The sequence below is a fragment of the Patiria miniata genome, unplaced genomic scaffold (genome assembly GCF_015706575.1).
Source record: "Patiria miniata isolate m_02_andy unplaced genomic scaffold, ASM1570657v1 HiC_scaffold_18, whole genome shotgun sequence".
Taxonomy (NCBI): domain Eukaryota; kingdom Metazoa; phylum Echinodermata; class Asteroidea; order Valvatida; family Asterinidae; genus Patiria; species Patiria miniata.
In genome coordinates, this window is record NW_024037056.1 from 2,998,051 (window position 1) to 3,013,100 (window position 15,050).

At 41.1% G+C, this 15,050-nt stretch overlaps 2 protein-coding genes across 3 annotated transcripts; both read right to left on the reverse strand.

Moving 5' to 3' along the window:
* Positions 1-512: 512 nt before the first annotated feature.
* On the reverse strand, positions 513-6,472 carry LOC119724217 (ferroptosis suppressor protein 1-like). 2 transcript variants are annotated; one of them, XM_038195167.1, is made up of 7 exons: positions 6,441-6,466; positions 5,815-6,025; positions 5,086-5,321; positions 4,368-4,569; positions 3,767-3,916; positions 2,990-3,193; positions 513-2,675 (listed from the first exon to the last, which is right to left on the reverse strand). In XM_038195167.1, exons 2-7 carry the CDS (start codon positions 5,993-5,995, stop codon positions 2,503-2,505), a joined length of 1,146 nt encoding a protein of 381 aa, XP_038051095.1. In that variant the 5' UTR covers positions 5,996-6,025; positions 6,441-6,466; the 3' UTR covers positions 513-2,502. The 2 variants fall into 2 exon arrangements, with proteins under 2 accessions (XP_038051095.1, XP_038051094.1); XM_038195166.1 differs by having other exon boundaries at positions 2,503-2,675; positions 6,446-6,472.
* Positions 6,473-7,237: 765 nt separating this feature from the next.
* On the reverse strand, positions 7,238-14,418 carry LOC119724219 (ferroptosis suppressor protein 1-like). Its single transcript, XM_038195169.1, has 7 exons — positions 14,071-14,418; positions 12,661-12,868; positions 11,559-11,794; positions 10,966-11,167; positions 10,368-10,517; positions 9,430-9,633; positions 7,238-9,137 (listed from the first exon to the last, which is right to left on the reverse strand). Exons 2-7 carry the CDS (start codon positions 12,839-12,841, stop codon positions 8,971-8,973), a joined length of 1,140 nt encoding a protein of 379 aa, XP_038051097.1. The 5' UTR covers positions 12,842-12,868; positions 14,071-14,418; the 3' UTR covers positions 7,238-8,970.
* Positions 14,419-15,050: the final 632 nt, after the last annotated feature.

A 15,050-nucleotide genomic window follows, 5' to 3' on the forward strand; every position in this document is an offset into this window, starting at 1 on the left:
ATAACATTTGGCAGCCTGTGTTCATGCGTTTGATGTTACTGTGTCGTCTGCAATTTTTTTCGAATGTTGTATACATCTGAGTACATGCACTCAGGACACAATTTTTTTTAAAAATACAATTAAACAAAAAAAAGGGAAACAGCCGAGTGTCAGTCAGTAAAGTGTTCTAAAGGTTGCAGGTTCAAACCCCATAGCAGTCAATTTCTTTGTCCAACCATATTTCTTTGTTAATTGCTGATGATCCAAAAGTTCCCCAATTTTTGTGTTGACTCGCGTCTTAAAGTTGGGTTTCCGTGGTGCAATTGTGTACACGTGATGGAGGGGTCCAACCTAGGCTAGCGAAACATTAGAAATTATCGCAGGCATGCACTAATTGCAAAATGTCACAATTTTCAAAATGAAGGCTAGCATAGCTGTTATCTTTTTCATTGCCCGTGCATATATTGGAACATCAAGGAAGAAAAACAACAATAATTCATGTTCACAGAACAAAATATGAATTACAAATGACAATAATTACAAAATGCTTTTTATTATCAATTTGATCTACTCTGTAGAGAATTTAATTCTGAAGGTTTTAATTACAAATTAATGGACAAGACATAGCAAAACACAAAAGTAAAATTTTCATCTACTTTTTTCTGGCAATATTTTTTTCGGTGTGAAATGTTGGCACACAATATTATTAATAACAATATGCTAAATACATACACCTTTAAACACTTTCTAATGATCTGTAAAAATAAAGTTTGAGTTTAAAAACAAAACTAAAAATAGCAATTATTGAGATCTCCTAACTGACAAAACATTAACTTTTAATTCCTTGAATTCCTTTCTTCTTTTTCCATAAGCAATGAATGGGCAATATAAATAACTACAAAATATTCTATTGCAATGCTAGTGGAAAGACAAATCTTTTAATTTAGATTATTTTTTAAAGCAACAATATATCAATGCATGATTATTTTGTTTTTACATTTAAAAAAATTAATGTGTTCATTGGCATGTTACCCGATAGGACGGGTATACCATTTGACCTTTTAAATAACTTAAGTGAGGAAGTAACATTTCTCACAAGACGTAAAGCCTATCTTGGGTTTGTGTTGTGGAGAACAAGGCATTAGATATATGCATGAAATGGACCAACCAGAAGATGGGACACAGATGTCGTTTGAGGAAAACAATGCATCCTGGTCGCGGATAATGGCCCGAACCAAACAAATTTCACAGCACCCACTAAGCATTAAGAAAGCACCTAGTCTCATCATTGGGAGTAACCTCCGCCAAAAACTTCAGAGAGAAAACAGTCAATCTAACTGTAAACTGGCCAGCCCTCTAATCTATCTTAATCCTTCGTCCAAACAGTGGCTTTATATAATCCCAAACACTGAAGCCACATGTGCTGTCACACAGCTGATATTGACAAGTGCAGGGGATTAGCAGCAGTATCTGATAACGGGCCAGTTTGTTGACAAAGGGATTAACAAGATTAGAGTGTACCGTTAGAAGTACTGTATTCTTTCTGAGTTTACAGGCCCTAACTTCGAAAGCTGCTAGAAGCACTTACACCTGATGTATTGCGCCATATTTATAAAGAAAATTCACCACACAAAACTATAGTATATTTACTTCTAATAAATACTGTACTATTACATTTCAAAGACTATCTCATTATTCAATATTAGTAAATTGTTATTGTTATTATAATTATTGAGATTCTTGGCAGAAACTTTAACAACAGGTTTATTACTTTCATAATTAAAAACATCCCCATGAATTTACAATTAAAATATTACTTTCATGATAAGAATGAGGCATATATATTTCAGCTGTAACTTAAATCTCCCTACAAAATATGTTTCCAATACATTCATGATGTACTTTGTTTCATTAGTATTTATCACCAATTTAAAACTGGCTTTCTAGTGACGCGAAGAGCCACAAGAGTGCAATATTCACCTCTAAGGGTCGACTACAGCAGTCGTTCAGAATGACTCTAGAATCTATTCAATAAAAACTTGATGTACAACACAAAACGTCGCATACGTCGGTTATCCTAATTGTTTCCAAACCGAATAACGGTTATCTGATTTCACCTTAAGTTCCAATTCAACTTGGAGTCTTGCCAACAAAAAGTACACAAAGATATGGTATACATATAGTTTGCGGGATCCATGACCACCAGGCCTTTAAAAAAAAACACTCGAGAGCTGTAATGGTAAAAAAACATGGGTGGGTTAACTCCCTGATCAGTCAAATGGGCAGGCTATTCATGAAATGAGAAGACCGCTAGTGAGTGAATGCAGTCATAATCAGAGACCATGGAGCAAATTTATTGGGGGATTTTCCAGTTGTTTTCTTGAGCTTGTGCCGCAAAATATCAAAGGCCGAGTTGGTTTGTATATCAAGTTTCTAAAATCCAAACCGAATAGTGGACTTCAAACTGAATTTGAAAAAATCCGAATTTCAATCCTACCACTAGTCTGAAACCGATTTAAGTCCTCAAACCTCAGAATCTTCTGCTTCTGGCACCTTCTGTTTCATATCGCGCCAGTATCTGGAGGTAAACAATGCCTCGCTCTTGATTTTCCGAGACAGGAAGGAACCAAACACAAGCGAATCCTTCTGAAACATTCCGCCATTCCGTCCGACGGGTACGACCATGAGCGTCCCAGCTGACAAAACGCAAGGATTAAAACAAAAAAGCCAATTAGAAATCACCCATGAATTTATAAGTTTGACAAAAGATTCTGCTAGGACATTGGAATGTCGGCCCCCTTATTTTTACGATTTGAATAATTCTGGTCAGTCAGTACCCGATTGCTTAGCGTCTCAGCACAGAGGTTCAAGGCTTACATTAGAAATGAGCAAGACAGATTTACAACCAAAAATTGACTTGACCAAAAATATTGGTCACTAATTTGCCCACGCCTGAACCGTAGACTGGGTTTAAACAAAAATAAAAAAATAACAGGATGTTGTTACTTACGTGCGGCCCAGGCTTTCAGTTTGGTCTTTCCCTGAGCGAGCAGCTCAAGGTTTTTGACCGCTAACTCCGCCTGCATTGCAGCCATATAGGCCAGCTTGAGCGGGTCGACGTTGCAGCAATCGCCGATGGCAAGAACGTCATCCAGACCCTCCACCTGAAGGAACTGGTTGACCTTGAGATGACCTGTCTTCTCCATGCAGTTACCTTTAAAACGTTCAGAGAAATAAAAAGAGAAAACAAAATATCTGTAAATGATTCTGCAAAACAATGGCCGCACTCAGAGAGCGCAAACCACCTCCCGAGGCTGAACAATTGGCCCAGCTATACTGTCAGCGCACCCAAAAGAAACACTGGCATATCTTATATTTTATTGCACGTTTAAAAAGTCAATAGGATTGCTCATGAGTGTATCTAGAAAAAGCATTGTTGGCATGGGTGGCGCGGTGCGCAAAGCGCTCGCCTCTCACTGATATGGCCTTGGTTCCAATCCCGGCTCGGGTCATACGTGAGAAGCGTTGTTCTTTAATTCTCTCCTGTGCCATGACACTTTTTACTCAGGGTTCTCCAGTTTTCCTCCCTCCGCAAAAAAAAGAATGCTTTTGATTTGGCTGTGATAATTATGAGTCATATGGGGGCTCAGTGCCTAAGGGGCTTTCCCTTGCCTTCAGCTTGACCACCTTGCAGCTGAGTCTTTCACAATTCAGCAGCTTCTGCGAGTAAGAACGATTAGCGCCCCTAACCCCTCCCCCCCCCCCCAAAAAAAAAATCGCATCTTACTCAGAGAGGTAGCATAAGCTGAGGAATTGCAAGGCAGTCCGACGCACACCAGCACCACGTCCGCTTCAATCTCCGTTCCCTTGTCGGTCTTGACGGTGCATCTGGACGAGAAATCCTGGGGCAACTCCGACAGATTGGACACTTTCTCACCTGGAAAAAAAATGAACATTTGGTCTTGGGGCCTGTCTCAATTCATATGCAGGACGAGTTCCGGACAAGTTTCGGACGTTGGATTCGGGTATAAGCTGCAGGATTCTGAACAACTTCCCTGCAATCGTCCCGCAATGAAGTAATCAGTCTTGGTGAGTCAAGCAGTTGCTCATGAAACTTTCCCCAGAACATTTCCGGGACAAATGCAAGGGCGGATCCAGGGGGAGCCAACGGGGGCCATGCCCCCCCCCCCCCTTCCAAAAAAACAACAAACCCAATTTTTTTGTTTTAGGAGGGATGTCACAATAAAGGCAAGCACTGCGTACACCACATCTTTTCCTCAACAGATTTGGTTAAAGTGGTCAGAAATTGCCTCAGATCGCATCACAGAGCATCTAAAATCCAAAAGTTTTTTGGACCCACCTTTCGGAGTACCAAAATGTGTTCTTACCTAGAACTAGCTTGACGCCCTTGGCCCTAAGTTGGTCCTCCAGTCCTTTCCGGAATTTCGGGGCCAAGTCCCCCTCCACCAGATAGTCTCTGGAGTGGACGATAGTCACCTGCTTGTCTGAGAAGTCTGTGGCAATCTCGCCAGCCATTTCGACTCCAACGGCCCCGCCGCCGACAACCACGATATCTGTACTTGCCTTTATCTTAGGTATGGACAGGGATGGCAGAAATACAGGGTGAGTAAAAAAAACAGGAAACCCAAATAGCGCCCCATATTTTGTAGATGTTCTGCATGTAGTGCTTTCTAGATCTAGGATGTGAAAGCCCAATTAATGAGCTTTTAAAGAATCATTCAAATCACTCATATACTTTTCGAGTTACGGACTTTAAAACACAAACACAGTTTTAACATTTTGTCCACGGATCACGATAAAGGTATTGGTAAGTGATATTTCAGCAAAAACGAAAACAACTCACATCAAAAAACACATCAGAACACACAGTCGTTTTTTGCTATGCTTCCGAGGATCGGCATTGTGTTTTCCTTTGTTCCCTTATCTAAACCTTTCCCATAGACTAAGCATGCAAACCGGCATTCGAGGACAATAGGCACCGTCGTCCGAGGATGAAAGGCCCCTTTTTGCTCCTTTTGTCGTCTGTCCTCGAGCTTAATACAATACAAGATCGATAGGTTTAAAAACAGAGTACTAAATGGTTACCTTTTGCAACATGTCCGTGTATTTCTCGACGTAGACGCTTGTGTCATCTGCCCCCGAGACTCTACAAGGGAAGGCCCCCATGCTTCCGGTTGCCATGACAAGGTAGTCATAGCTGACCTCCTCCCCTCCGACTAGCTTGACCTTCTTAGCTGTAGGGTCGACCTCCTCCACCATGCCTCGTTTGAAGTTCTCCTCAAAAGCTGGGGCATAGGGGATGAAGACTTTCCGGGCAAAACCTGCAAAAGCGGATGGATTTTGGAGTCAGTATTTTACAGCAAATATTGTTACATTGACGTGTTTCAAGTTTTGCATTTATACTTCATAGATGCTGGAAAAACCAAGAAAAAAATATTGTTCTCAGGCTCTGGTTCCCTGACCTACTTCTGACAAAAACGGAGCAATTAGATATCAGAGAATTGTGGACTAACTAAATTTGGTGAACTGGGGTCCGTATTAGAAACAATGTGGTTTTTCCCCAACGATGGTCAGCCGACCATCGTTGGAAATTCATACAACAATTCCACTTTTCTTAAAAATGACAGCACACCAGGTGCCATGATTTCACAGGATGAATATTCACTTTCAAGTGAGGTATTTCAAAATACTTTGGTGGTTTTGTCTTTTGATGTTTGCAAATGTTTGTGCGTTACCTTTAAAGCTACAATGACCTAATAATTAAAAAGTGAGCAGGGCGTTCCTATTTAAACACATATTGGTTTACATTCTTACCATCTTCGGTGCAGGATCTCAGTGCACCCAGACAATGATGGAACGCTTCCTTGGGATCAATCAAAGTGATCTTGCACTTTCCCTGCAGCTTGAGGGCCACGACCGTGCCGCCGTACCCGCCGCCCACGACCACCACATGCTTCTCCCGAAGTGCATCATCACAGCTTTGCGAAACACCCATCTTATGTTATGATCAGGTCTGAAGTTGTGGCTGAAAATTAAGCGAAATGATTAAAATTCCTGCAATTCCTCAAAAATCCAGGTCTTATAGCTATAAATCATAAACTTCAATCTGGGGATTTAGTGATGGTTAGATATGGGAATCCTTATGGGAGAAATGAAAGTTGTAAAGTTCTGTAACCGTGGTAATGGAGGAATAAGAACAACTGGTTCATGGCTCCATATGTTTGTGCACAATTGCCTACTCACTGTAGAATGCGGCCGGTTGAAACTTTGAAAGTCAAGGTTGGCCGCCCGCGCAGTACCGTGTGACTGCAGTTTCGTGCTAAAGAACGCCCAAAATGACAGATTGCTATATCATAAACTTGTCAAGAACTGTAGCATTCAATTCTGCAGCATTCAATTCTTTGGAAACATAAAATAATACTTTACTTAGGTCTACATACCGTACCTGAATGTTCGTACTCGTAGTAGTGAGTACGAGTAGTACATGTAGTACCGGCTGAAATAATCGTCTGGCGGTTGGCCTATTGCCCAATTCAATTACAATGTAGTAGGTCTTGTACCTGGATATTTACCAAGAGCATGGAAAGAGTAACCAATAAGTACCTGACTAGTCTGGGGTCCGTTTGCATTGTACGAAAAAATAAACAAAACATTCGGCAGCGCCAGACAGTGTTTCGGATATGTGTTTAAAAAGTGTCGTCTGCAAGTTTTTTTCTTTCGAATCCTGTAATTATTAATGCCGACTTTGTAGACCCCCCCCTCGCATCGCATACGCATCGCATCATGTCTTACGTCGCAGTGCTAGAAATACAATTATATAAAACTTTGCGACACTAATTACATGTAGAGTGTTTTGAGGTTGCAGGAATCAAACCTGCACTCCAGTCAACTTAATCTTTGTTCAATCAATTACATTTTTTTTATACAGACCGATCCAAAAATTCCCCAATTTTTGTGATCTCTGCTGGAGACAGTGGCCGGGGTGGCTTTTTCACAATCCCTTTGACGCTCCACAGCCACGACTCCGCTTTTGGCCGATGGCATGAAAAAAATTGAACATTGTGACTCGCAAAGGCGTAATTTGCAAATGCAAGGTGGCAAAAAAATGGTAAACTTTTTTTTCATTGACCTTTAGTTGCCGGCATAGCAAAACAGTCACTTCCTTTCACAGAACAAAATGTGAAAAGTAAATGCTGCTTAGTATACAAGTGCTTTGATCGCTTTGTTCTGAATTTAATCTTGAAGGTATTTGCAAAGAAATAGCGAGACACAAAAGCAAAATTTGTCATCTACTTTTTTTCTGGCAATTGTTCAAGTAGGCCTATTCACAATTTGCCTCGTGCTAAACATAAACTACCTATGTAGAAATATAGTCACGAATAAAACGAACTTAAACATAGTAATTATTATTAAAATCAACTATGTAACCAAATTTTAACTTTAAACTTACTTAAACATGACAATGATTAAAATTAATTAAGTAGCCAAATTTTAAATTTAAACTAACTTAAAAATGACAATGATTAAAATCAATTAAGTAGCCAAATGTTATCTTTAATTTTGTTTAAAATGTTGGGCATCCTCATTTTACTCCCGTAACATTGACTGAATTAGCAAAACAAATTAACAAAACAAAATATACATTTACAATGCTAATGGACAAAATTGGCTTGGAAAGGCAATCTTTTCAGTGAGACATTAAAAATAATTATTAGTACATCATTAATTGTTGGTATATTGTATGAAAATAAATGTATGACTGGCATATACCATGACAAACTCTTATATTATATAAATTACAGGTAAAACATTTTTATACACACATTATGCCTACACACAAAAAAGCAGTTTCTGATACATGTACAGTTATAAAAATGACGCACAGCTGGCCGTGAAAATGTTACAAATAAACAAGTTACAATTAATGAATATGCCATGGTTCTACTAAGACATGATCATGACCATCTGAATGTTTTTAAAACATTCACAGCACCTATTTAAGCGTCCAGTGAATTTTGGGAACATATGGAGCACCTTTGCTACTCTTCTTAAATGTATGAAAACTATTTAATATCCCCTTTATGAACTTTTCGTGAAAAAGTGAGATTCTGAATTTAAACATTTAAAATTGTCCACGCTTTTCCTAACAAATGAGGGCGCTCGGTGTTGCTGTGATGTCATTTCAGGAAGACACTTTTCTATGGATAGGTTTTCTGTTCAAATTTTGAACTCAACATGTGTTATTTTAAAACAAATGAGAAAATTTTGCACAATGGCCAACTGTCATGTATTGAAACAACAAACCATCACTCCAAAGAAAAGAAAATGTATCAAAAATATCCAACATTCTGGCAAATGTAAGTTGGTGCTGAAATAGCTAAAGCATGGAGGTTCTTGACTAAAATGGTCACACTTATGAATATTACAAATTTGAAATAACATTATAAACAAAAAGGCACGAAAATACCCTTTAAAATGGCAAAATGATAATTCAAAGTGAGGTTTAATGGGACCCGAAGGTTCATTTTCAAGGGCTTTAAAACAACTACATTACTTTGGGCCCTTTAAGTATTATGATTATATAAGACAAGTCTGGTCTTTAATTGCACAAAATTAAACAAAATGCAACACACAAAGCTACACTATTATTTCGTTTGCAGAAAGAACGCACACCTTTTTTGGTGATCTATGGACAGAACTCTAAAACGATGGTTGTCTTTAAAATTCCGTAACTTGAAAAGTACACAATTGATTTGAATGATTCTTGTACTAAAAGAAAGCTTACGAATTGGGCTTATATATCGAAGATTTTAAAAGTGCTACATGCAGAACGTCACTAATAAAACAATAGTCTCGACTTTGTTTTTCTTCTTTTTATTCTTCCTGTATTTAGTCGTTCAAAACGTAATTTTAGTTAATAGGCATGACTCTGCCAATTGGACACAGATTTTATGCCTCAAACCGTGGCATCTACTTCTTTCTAGTCTGTGGCATCTTCTGTTTCATATCGCCCCAGTACCTGGACGTAAACAAACCTTCGCTCTTGATCTTCCGAGACGCAAAAGAACCGAACACCATCGTTCCCTTCTGGAACATGCCGCCATTCCGTCCGACCGGGACCACCATCATCGTTCCAACTGTGAACAAAACACAGCGAATAGAAAAGGAGCCATTTATAAATAACCAATACGTTTATTGCCCTCGAGAAAGAGGACATTGGAATCCCCCAGCACTGTGGGGCTGATGGAAAGAAAAACGAAATGCAATATAATAAGAGTGCGAACAGTGCATGACCACAGCTTCGCAAGACAGATTTTAAAAAAAAGTTGACGCGACACAAAATATTGGTCATTGATTTACCCACGCCTCAGAGCCAAAACAATGTAGTCTTAGGTTTAAAAAAGCCAATAAATGTTCGTTGAGACTTACTTGGGGTCCAGGCTTTGAGCTTGGTCTTTCCTTGAGCGAGAAGTCGAAGGTTTTTGACGGCTATCTCCGCCTGCATTCCAGACAAGTAGGCCAGCTTGACCGGGTCGACGTTGCAGCAATCGCCGATGGCAAACACGTCATCTAGACCCTCCACCTGAAGGCTCCGGTTGACCTTCAGATGACCCGTCTTCTCCATGCAGTTACCTTTAAAAGGTTAAGAGAAATAGAAAGAGAAAAACATGGTTCTGAAACAGATATGTAAGGGTTAATATTGTCCTTAATCGCAGCAGAAGCTGTAATTGAGGACGCTGCTACAATGTGATCGAGCTGATGGCATGTAAAGGCGCCTTAGCCTCCATAATGACCCATAATGTCTGAGGGAACATCGCAAAAGTTGGTGCGTTCCTATTCCATATGGATTTTCCCTTTAGGAACACTATGCTAACATTGGGAAAGTGCTGAGCTCCTAGCGCCGGTTTTCCCATTTGGAAGGAACATGCCATTGCCAAGTAAATGTGCACGCGCCTCTTATAGACAAACGTTTCCGCGAACGGCGCCTGACAGTCCAATGGGACACTTCTGGAGTGTCATGGCCTAGCGGTTAAGAACACCGACTCACGTTCTGGTGTTTCAGAGGCAACAGTGACGTGGGTTCGAGCCCGCCGGCGGACACTTGTGCTCTTAAGCAAGGCACTTAACCATTATTGCTTCGTCATTCAGATGGGACGTTAAGCCGTAGGTCCCGTGTGTTGTATAAATGCACGTAAAAGAACCTGCAGTAAACACTTATCGCTAAGAGAAGGGGTTTGCCCCGGTGTTTCTGGCCTCCTGTATATACTCCCACGTGGAGTATTTAGGAGAAGAACCAACCAAGAACCAAGAACATGTTCCTAATTGGAACAGGCGATGTTCCCATTGGAACTACAATTGCAACTTACTCAGAGAGGTAGCGTAAGCTGAGGAATTGCAGGGCAGTCCGACACACACCAGCACCACGTCCGCTTCAATCTCTGTTCCCTTGTCGGTCTTGACGGTGCATCTGGACGAGCCATCCCGGGGCAAATCGGACAGATTGGACACTTTCTCACCTGAAAAAAAAATTAAATGAGTTTCGGTAGGAAACGGAAGTTTAGCCCGGCTTGACTGTTTCTGAACTCTCACCAAAGTTACATAGCCCGGTGTCAAGGCGCTACAAACCAGAAACTTCTGCTTGGCCAATATATCTGCTAATCAAAAATCAGCGTAGCACCACTTAAATGCAATAGAAACTGCATCACAGTTTGCCTGGTAACCAAACTTGCTTAGTAACTATTTTTCAACGTTACTATTTTTCAACGTTTCCAAAGAAGGGATGTCGTCTAGTCCATCACAAGTCCATTCACAAGCAACAGTGGATGAACAATAACAAAGGGATGCCCTTGTCAAAGCTCATTTGAATAGCTTGTGAGTTGAATTTGGACTGGAGGACATTGTGATGGACTTGCAGTGACTTAAGATGGACTCGACTTCATCCCTGCTTTCTAAAAGTTTTCTTACCCAGAACAAGCTTGACGCCTTTAGCCCTAAGTTGGTCCACCAATCCTTTCCGGAATTTCGGGGCCAAGTCCCCCTCCACCAGATAGTCTCTGGAGTGGACGATAGTCACCTGATTGTCCGAGAAGTCCGTGGCAATCTCGCCGGCCAATTCAACTCCAACGGCCCCGCCGCCGACAACCACGATATCTTTACCTGCCTTTATCTGTGGTTTGCACAGGGATGACAGAAATACAACAAGGAGACTTATCTTTCATGTATTCATTTTCCATATGAATTAGAAAGCGCATACATAGCCCTATGGGCTCCGTGCACAAGTACCCCCTCAACGGTAAGAAAGGGAGAGTTGGAGGAGACCACTGGGAGAGACATTCGAATGCATCGCCGATGACAACCGATGCTCACGGAAGGAAAGTATGGCTTAATATTTCAGGAAAGTAGAAGCCACACTGATATTTCATAGTGTATCTTTGCAAACATCCGCCAAAGTTTTTTCACTTGATCTGCCTTTTCGAATACAACTTGGCAAAGGTGTCAACTTCACAAGAGGTTTCTACAAAATCGAAAGGGATCAAACAGAGTACTGATATAGTTACCTTTTGAAACATGTCTGTGTATTGCTGGACATAGACGCTTGTGTCCTCTCCCCCTGAGATTCTACCAGGGAAGGGCCCCTTGCTTCCGGTTGCCATGACGAGGTAGTCGTAGCTGACCTCCTCCCCTCCGACTAGCTTGACCTTCTTGGCCGTAGGGTCGACGGCCTCCACCGTGCCTCGTTTGAAGTTCTCCCCAAAAGCCGGGGCGTAGGGGATGAGGGTTTTCCGGGCATAACCTGGAAAAGTGGACAATTAGTTGCCTTTCCGAATACTGCACAAGTTCAGCTTGGGAGAGTAGATGATACAGTACATCAATATGGAGAAACTTGGAATCTTTTTACTCGTGCATGCATTACTTTGTAAGCTTTTCAAAAACACTGATCATACAGTGTTCTTAATATTGCAGTGTAAAACCAAATTCAATTGGGCCAAGTAAAACGATCAGACAGTTTCTTGTTCCCGCCCGCGTCTTATTACACTGGCCGCCTCCTTTTTTTTTTAATTCATACAGTTGCAATATTTGTGCACATTTATTGCCAATATATTGTTTTTTAATTTGTATCCAACAAAATTTTCCTACAAAGAAAAGAGTAACGGCTCTTTTGGACACAATTATATTTCAGCTAAAGAGTGGAGGAAATGGAAGATTCCATCCGCAATAATGGAAAATTGGAAATAGGGTAGTTATGACACCTGTAATGTTTGACAACTTCCGTTCAAGATCAAAATTTACCCTTTCCAAAAAATTAAGCTAGCTGACTGTAGTCAACATGCATGGTATCTTTTAAATAGCAATCTAATTCAGATGATTCCAAACACATAAAGTGACTTTTCCTGCTCCTATCATGAAACGGGTCCTTAACTACACGATTACAAGAAAACCTGCCATCTTTGGGGGAAAAAACGCCGCCTCCTTCGTTTCTCCGAAAAGCCCAGAAGAGAAACTGTTTATTTTTTTATTCACTCTTAAAATCTGAAAACGACAAACAGGTCTAGGGGGATTAATTGACAAAAAAGTTACAAAATAAAATTATTTTTTTCCTATGTTTTGAGCTGGATAATTTTAGGTTGGAACTGTAGACACAACATCATACATTCTTACCATCTTCGGTGCAGGATCTCAGTGCCCCCAGACAATGATGGAAAGCTTCCTTCGGATCAATCAAAGTGATCTTGCACTTTCCCTGCAGCTTCAGCGTCACGACCGTGCCGCCGTACCCGCCGCCCACCACCACCACATGTTTCTCTCGAAGCGCGGCGTCATGACTTTGTCCAGAACCCATTGTTGCGTTATAGGTTTTTATTTTTGGCTGAAATTTTAGCAAAACGTTACAAATTTAACTCCTGCATGAGATTCATAAAAAAGACAAATCTGAAGGAGCGAAATATAAGAGTTTTTAATAATGAAAACTTGGGGTCACGAGTAATGCAGTTTTCGTCGTGGGTTCGAGTCCCACCCGAGTGATTTTTCAACTTTCACTCGGGAGGTAACACACTGAGTATACAGTGTTCAAACGTCGGTGAAGGGTAAAACCTAATTCGAAATGTAGTTTTGACTTTAGTGTGCATTGCATGCAGCTAGTCCGAAAATTTGTGACTCTTTCAGAATAATTTAGGTCCTATAATTATGCTTCACAGCACGGAAATTGGAACTTAAAAATGGTAACATCTAATAGTCGGCTTCTACATTATATTTAAAAAAGTTTTACACAAAATTTGAACAAAAACGTTGCCTATACCATAAGCGAGATATACAATTTAATTTAAGGCTACCTCTAGAATATATTGAAGGCAATCGTGTGCCTTCTTATTCAAGAAGTAACGTTATAGGCCTACTACAAAAACTGCTGAATCATGTGACTCAGCACTTTTTTTTATAAATTTCCAGACCTATCAAAATGTTTGATATAATATGAATTCCCATTAAATAACCAATGACTTGATTTTTGAATCAGCTTTTTATCGTTCAGAACAAAAACAATACGATTCCCCCCACCTAATTCGCATACCAGGGCTTGGGCTCACACTGCGCGTGATGGGACCAGGCAATGTCAAACGGCCCGCCGTTAGGCACGGGCAACATTACTCTTGCGATCCGCTCCGCACAACACAGCGCCGTGTTCCATGCACGCCCAAATCCATTGATTGGACTCCGCACTACATGTATAGTGAAAAATGTGCTGAGTCACATGATTCAGCACTTTTTGTATAATGCCTTTTTAGTTGTAACCTATAGCACTCTAGTACTAGTAGTAAATAAAAATATTCTAAAATTATTGGAAACAGACATTGCATGCAGAAAAGCATATTCGTTAATTTGTCTTCTTGTCTCCTGGATGAAAATTATCCGGAAGTGTCAAGTATTTGCCAATGAATTTAATTCCTTGGCAAATACTTGACAGCAGATTAATTCGTGCAAAGAAAACAAACGAACGACCAAAACGACAGACTGACAGACCATAAACAGTGCCAAGAACTGTTCGTCCACAACATTCAAGTCGGAAATATTCACCTGAGATTATTCCTTCTTCTCTTTCCAACTCCAAGGCAGGTCCACTAGCTTATTGCTTGGCTGGCAGTGGCAGCGCAGTCGACACTTCTCTTGGAATATTCCGTGACCCAGTATAGGCACAAGGGCACTAGGCAGTATTCTCGCGGTACGGAAAGCTTGGCCGAGTGCGTGCTGAACATGCGCAAACAAAACACTTTTGCATGCATTGCATGGACTAGACGATTCTTTGATAAAAACCATTGATCTCCAATATATGATACATAATGAGATCAATGGACTTTGTACACACGGTGCGTTCCAGCAGTTCACCCGGATCGACTCGAAAGAGGCAAACGGGTTAGCCACGATAGCCTAGGTATAATCGAACGCTAAACCGCACCCCATCACGATCCTGCACGCTGGGGGCGGCAGAACCCGGGGGGGGGGGGGGGGGGCACTTCCCCCCCCCCCCCAGATTTACCCAAGTGCGGACATAAATGTGCCCCCTTGAGCATAAATGTGCACCTCGCGATGAAAACCAACCTGGCCCTAAATTTTCAGCTAATTTTTTTTCAGTAACCATTTCCCAAAATGGTATAGAGATTTCTGATATGAACGAGGAATACTCAATCCCAAAACCCTTACAATGCGCCCTGAAAAGGGGCACATAATGCGTGGCTTGCATAATGGCTGGTTTTGAAGAGCGCCCCCTATTTGGAAGATGGTACCAGCCTGCTCCCCCCCCCCCCCCCCCCCCACCCCATTTGATTTAACGGAGGCCAAGTGTCCGGTGAAAAAAAGGTGTCCACATTTCAACACGGATGTCTCCCTCCCCCCCCCCCCGAAAATGCTGGATACGCTGCTGCATCAACGGAAGATGCCCTTTACACTGAGCAAGTGCCCCTTATAAGTGAACCCCCCCCCCCCCCCAGTTTGATTCGCAGTTTGAGATTTACTGCTTTTCAGTCAGTTTCACTAATCTCAAAAATAGTAAGGATGGA

Excerpts from the sequence above, each read along its gene's own strand:
- LOC119724217 (XM_038195167.1), bottom strand. The coding sequence starts at position 5,995 with ATGGGTGTTTCGCAAAGCTGTGATGATGCACTTCGGGAGAAGCATGTG. Across the intron at positions 4,570-5,085 it reads ACACGGACATGTTGCAAAAG|ATAAAGGCAAGTACAGATAT; the intron begins GTAACCATTTAG and ends TCCATACCTAAG. Across the intron at positions 3,194-3,766 it reads AGCTTATGCTACCTCTCTGA|GTAACTGCATGGAGAAGACA; the intron begins GTAAGATGCGAT and ends AACGTTTTAAAG.
- LOC119724219 (XM_038195169.1), bottom strand. The coding sequence starts at position 12,841 with ATGGGTTCTGGACAAAGTCATGACGCCGCGCTTCGAGAGAAACATGTG. Across the intron at positions 11,795-12,660 it reads GAGATCCTGCACCGAAGATG|GTTATGCCCGGAAAACCCTC; the intron begins GTAAGAATGTAT and ends CCACTTTTCCAG. Across the intron at positions 9,138-9,429 it reads GCTCAAAGCCTGGACCCCAA|TTGGAACGATGATGGTGGTC; the intron begins GTAAGTCTCAAC and ends TTTTGTTCACAG.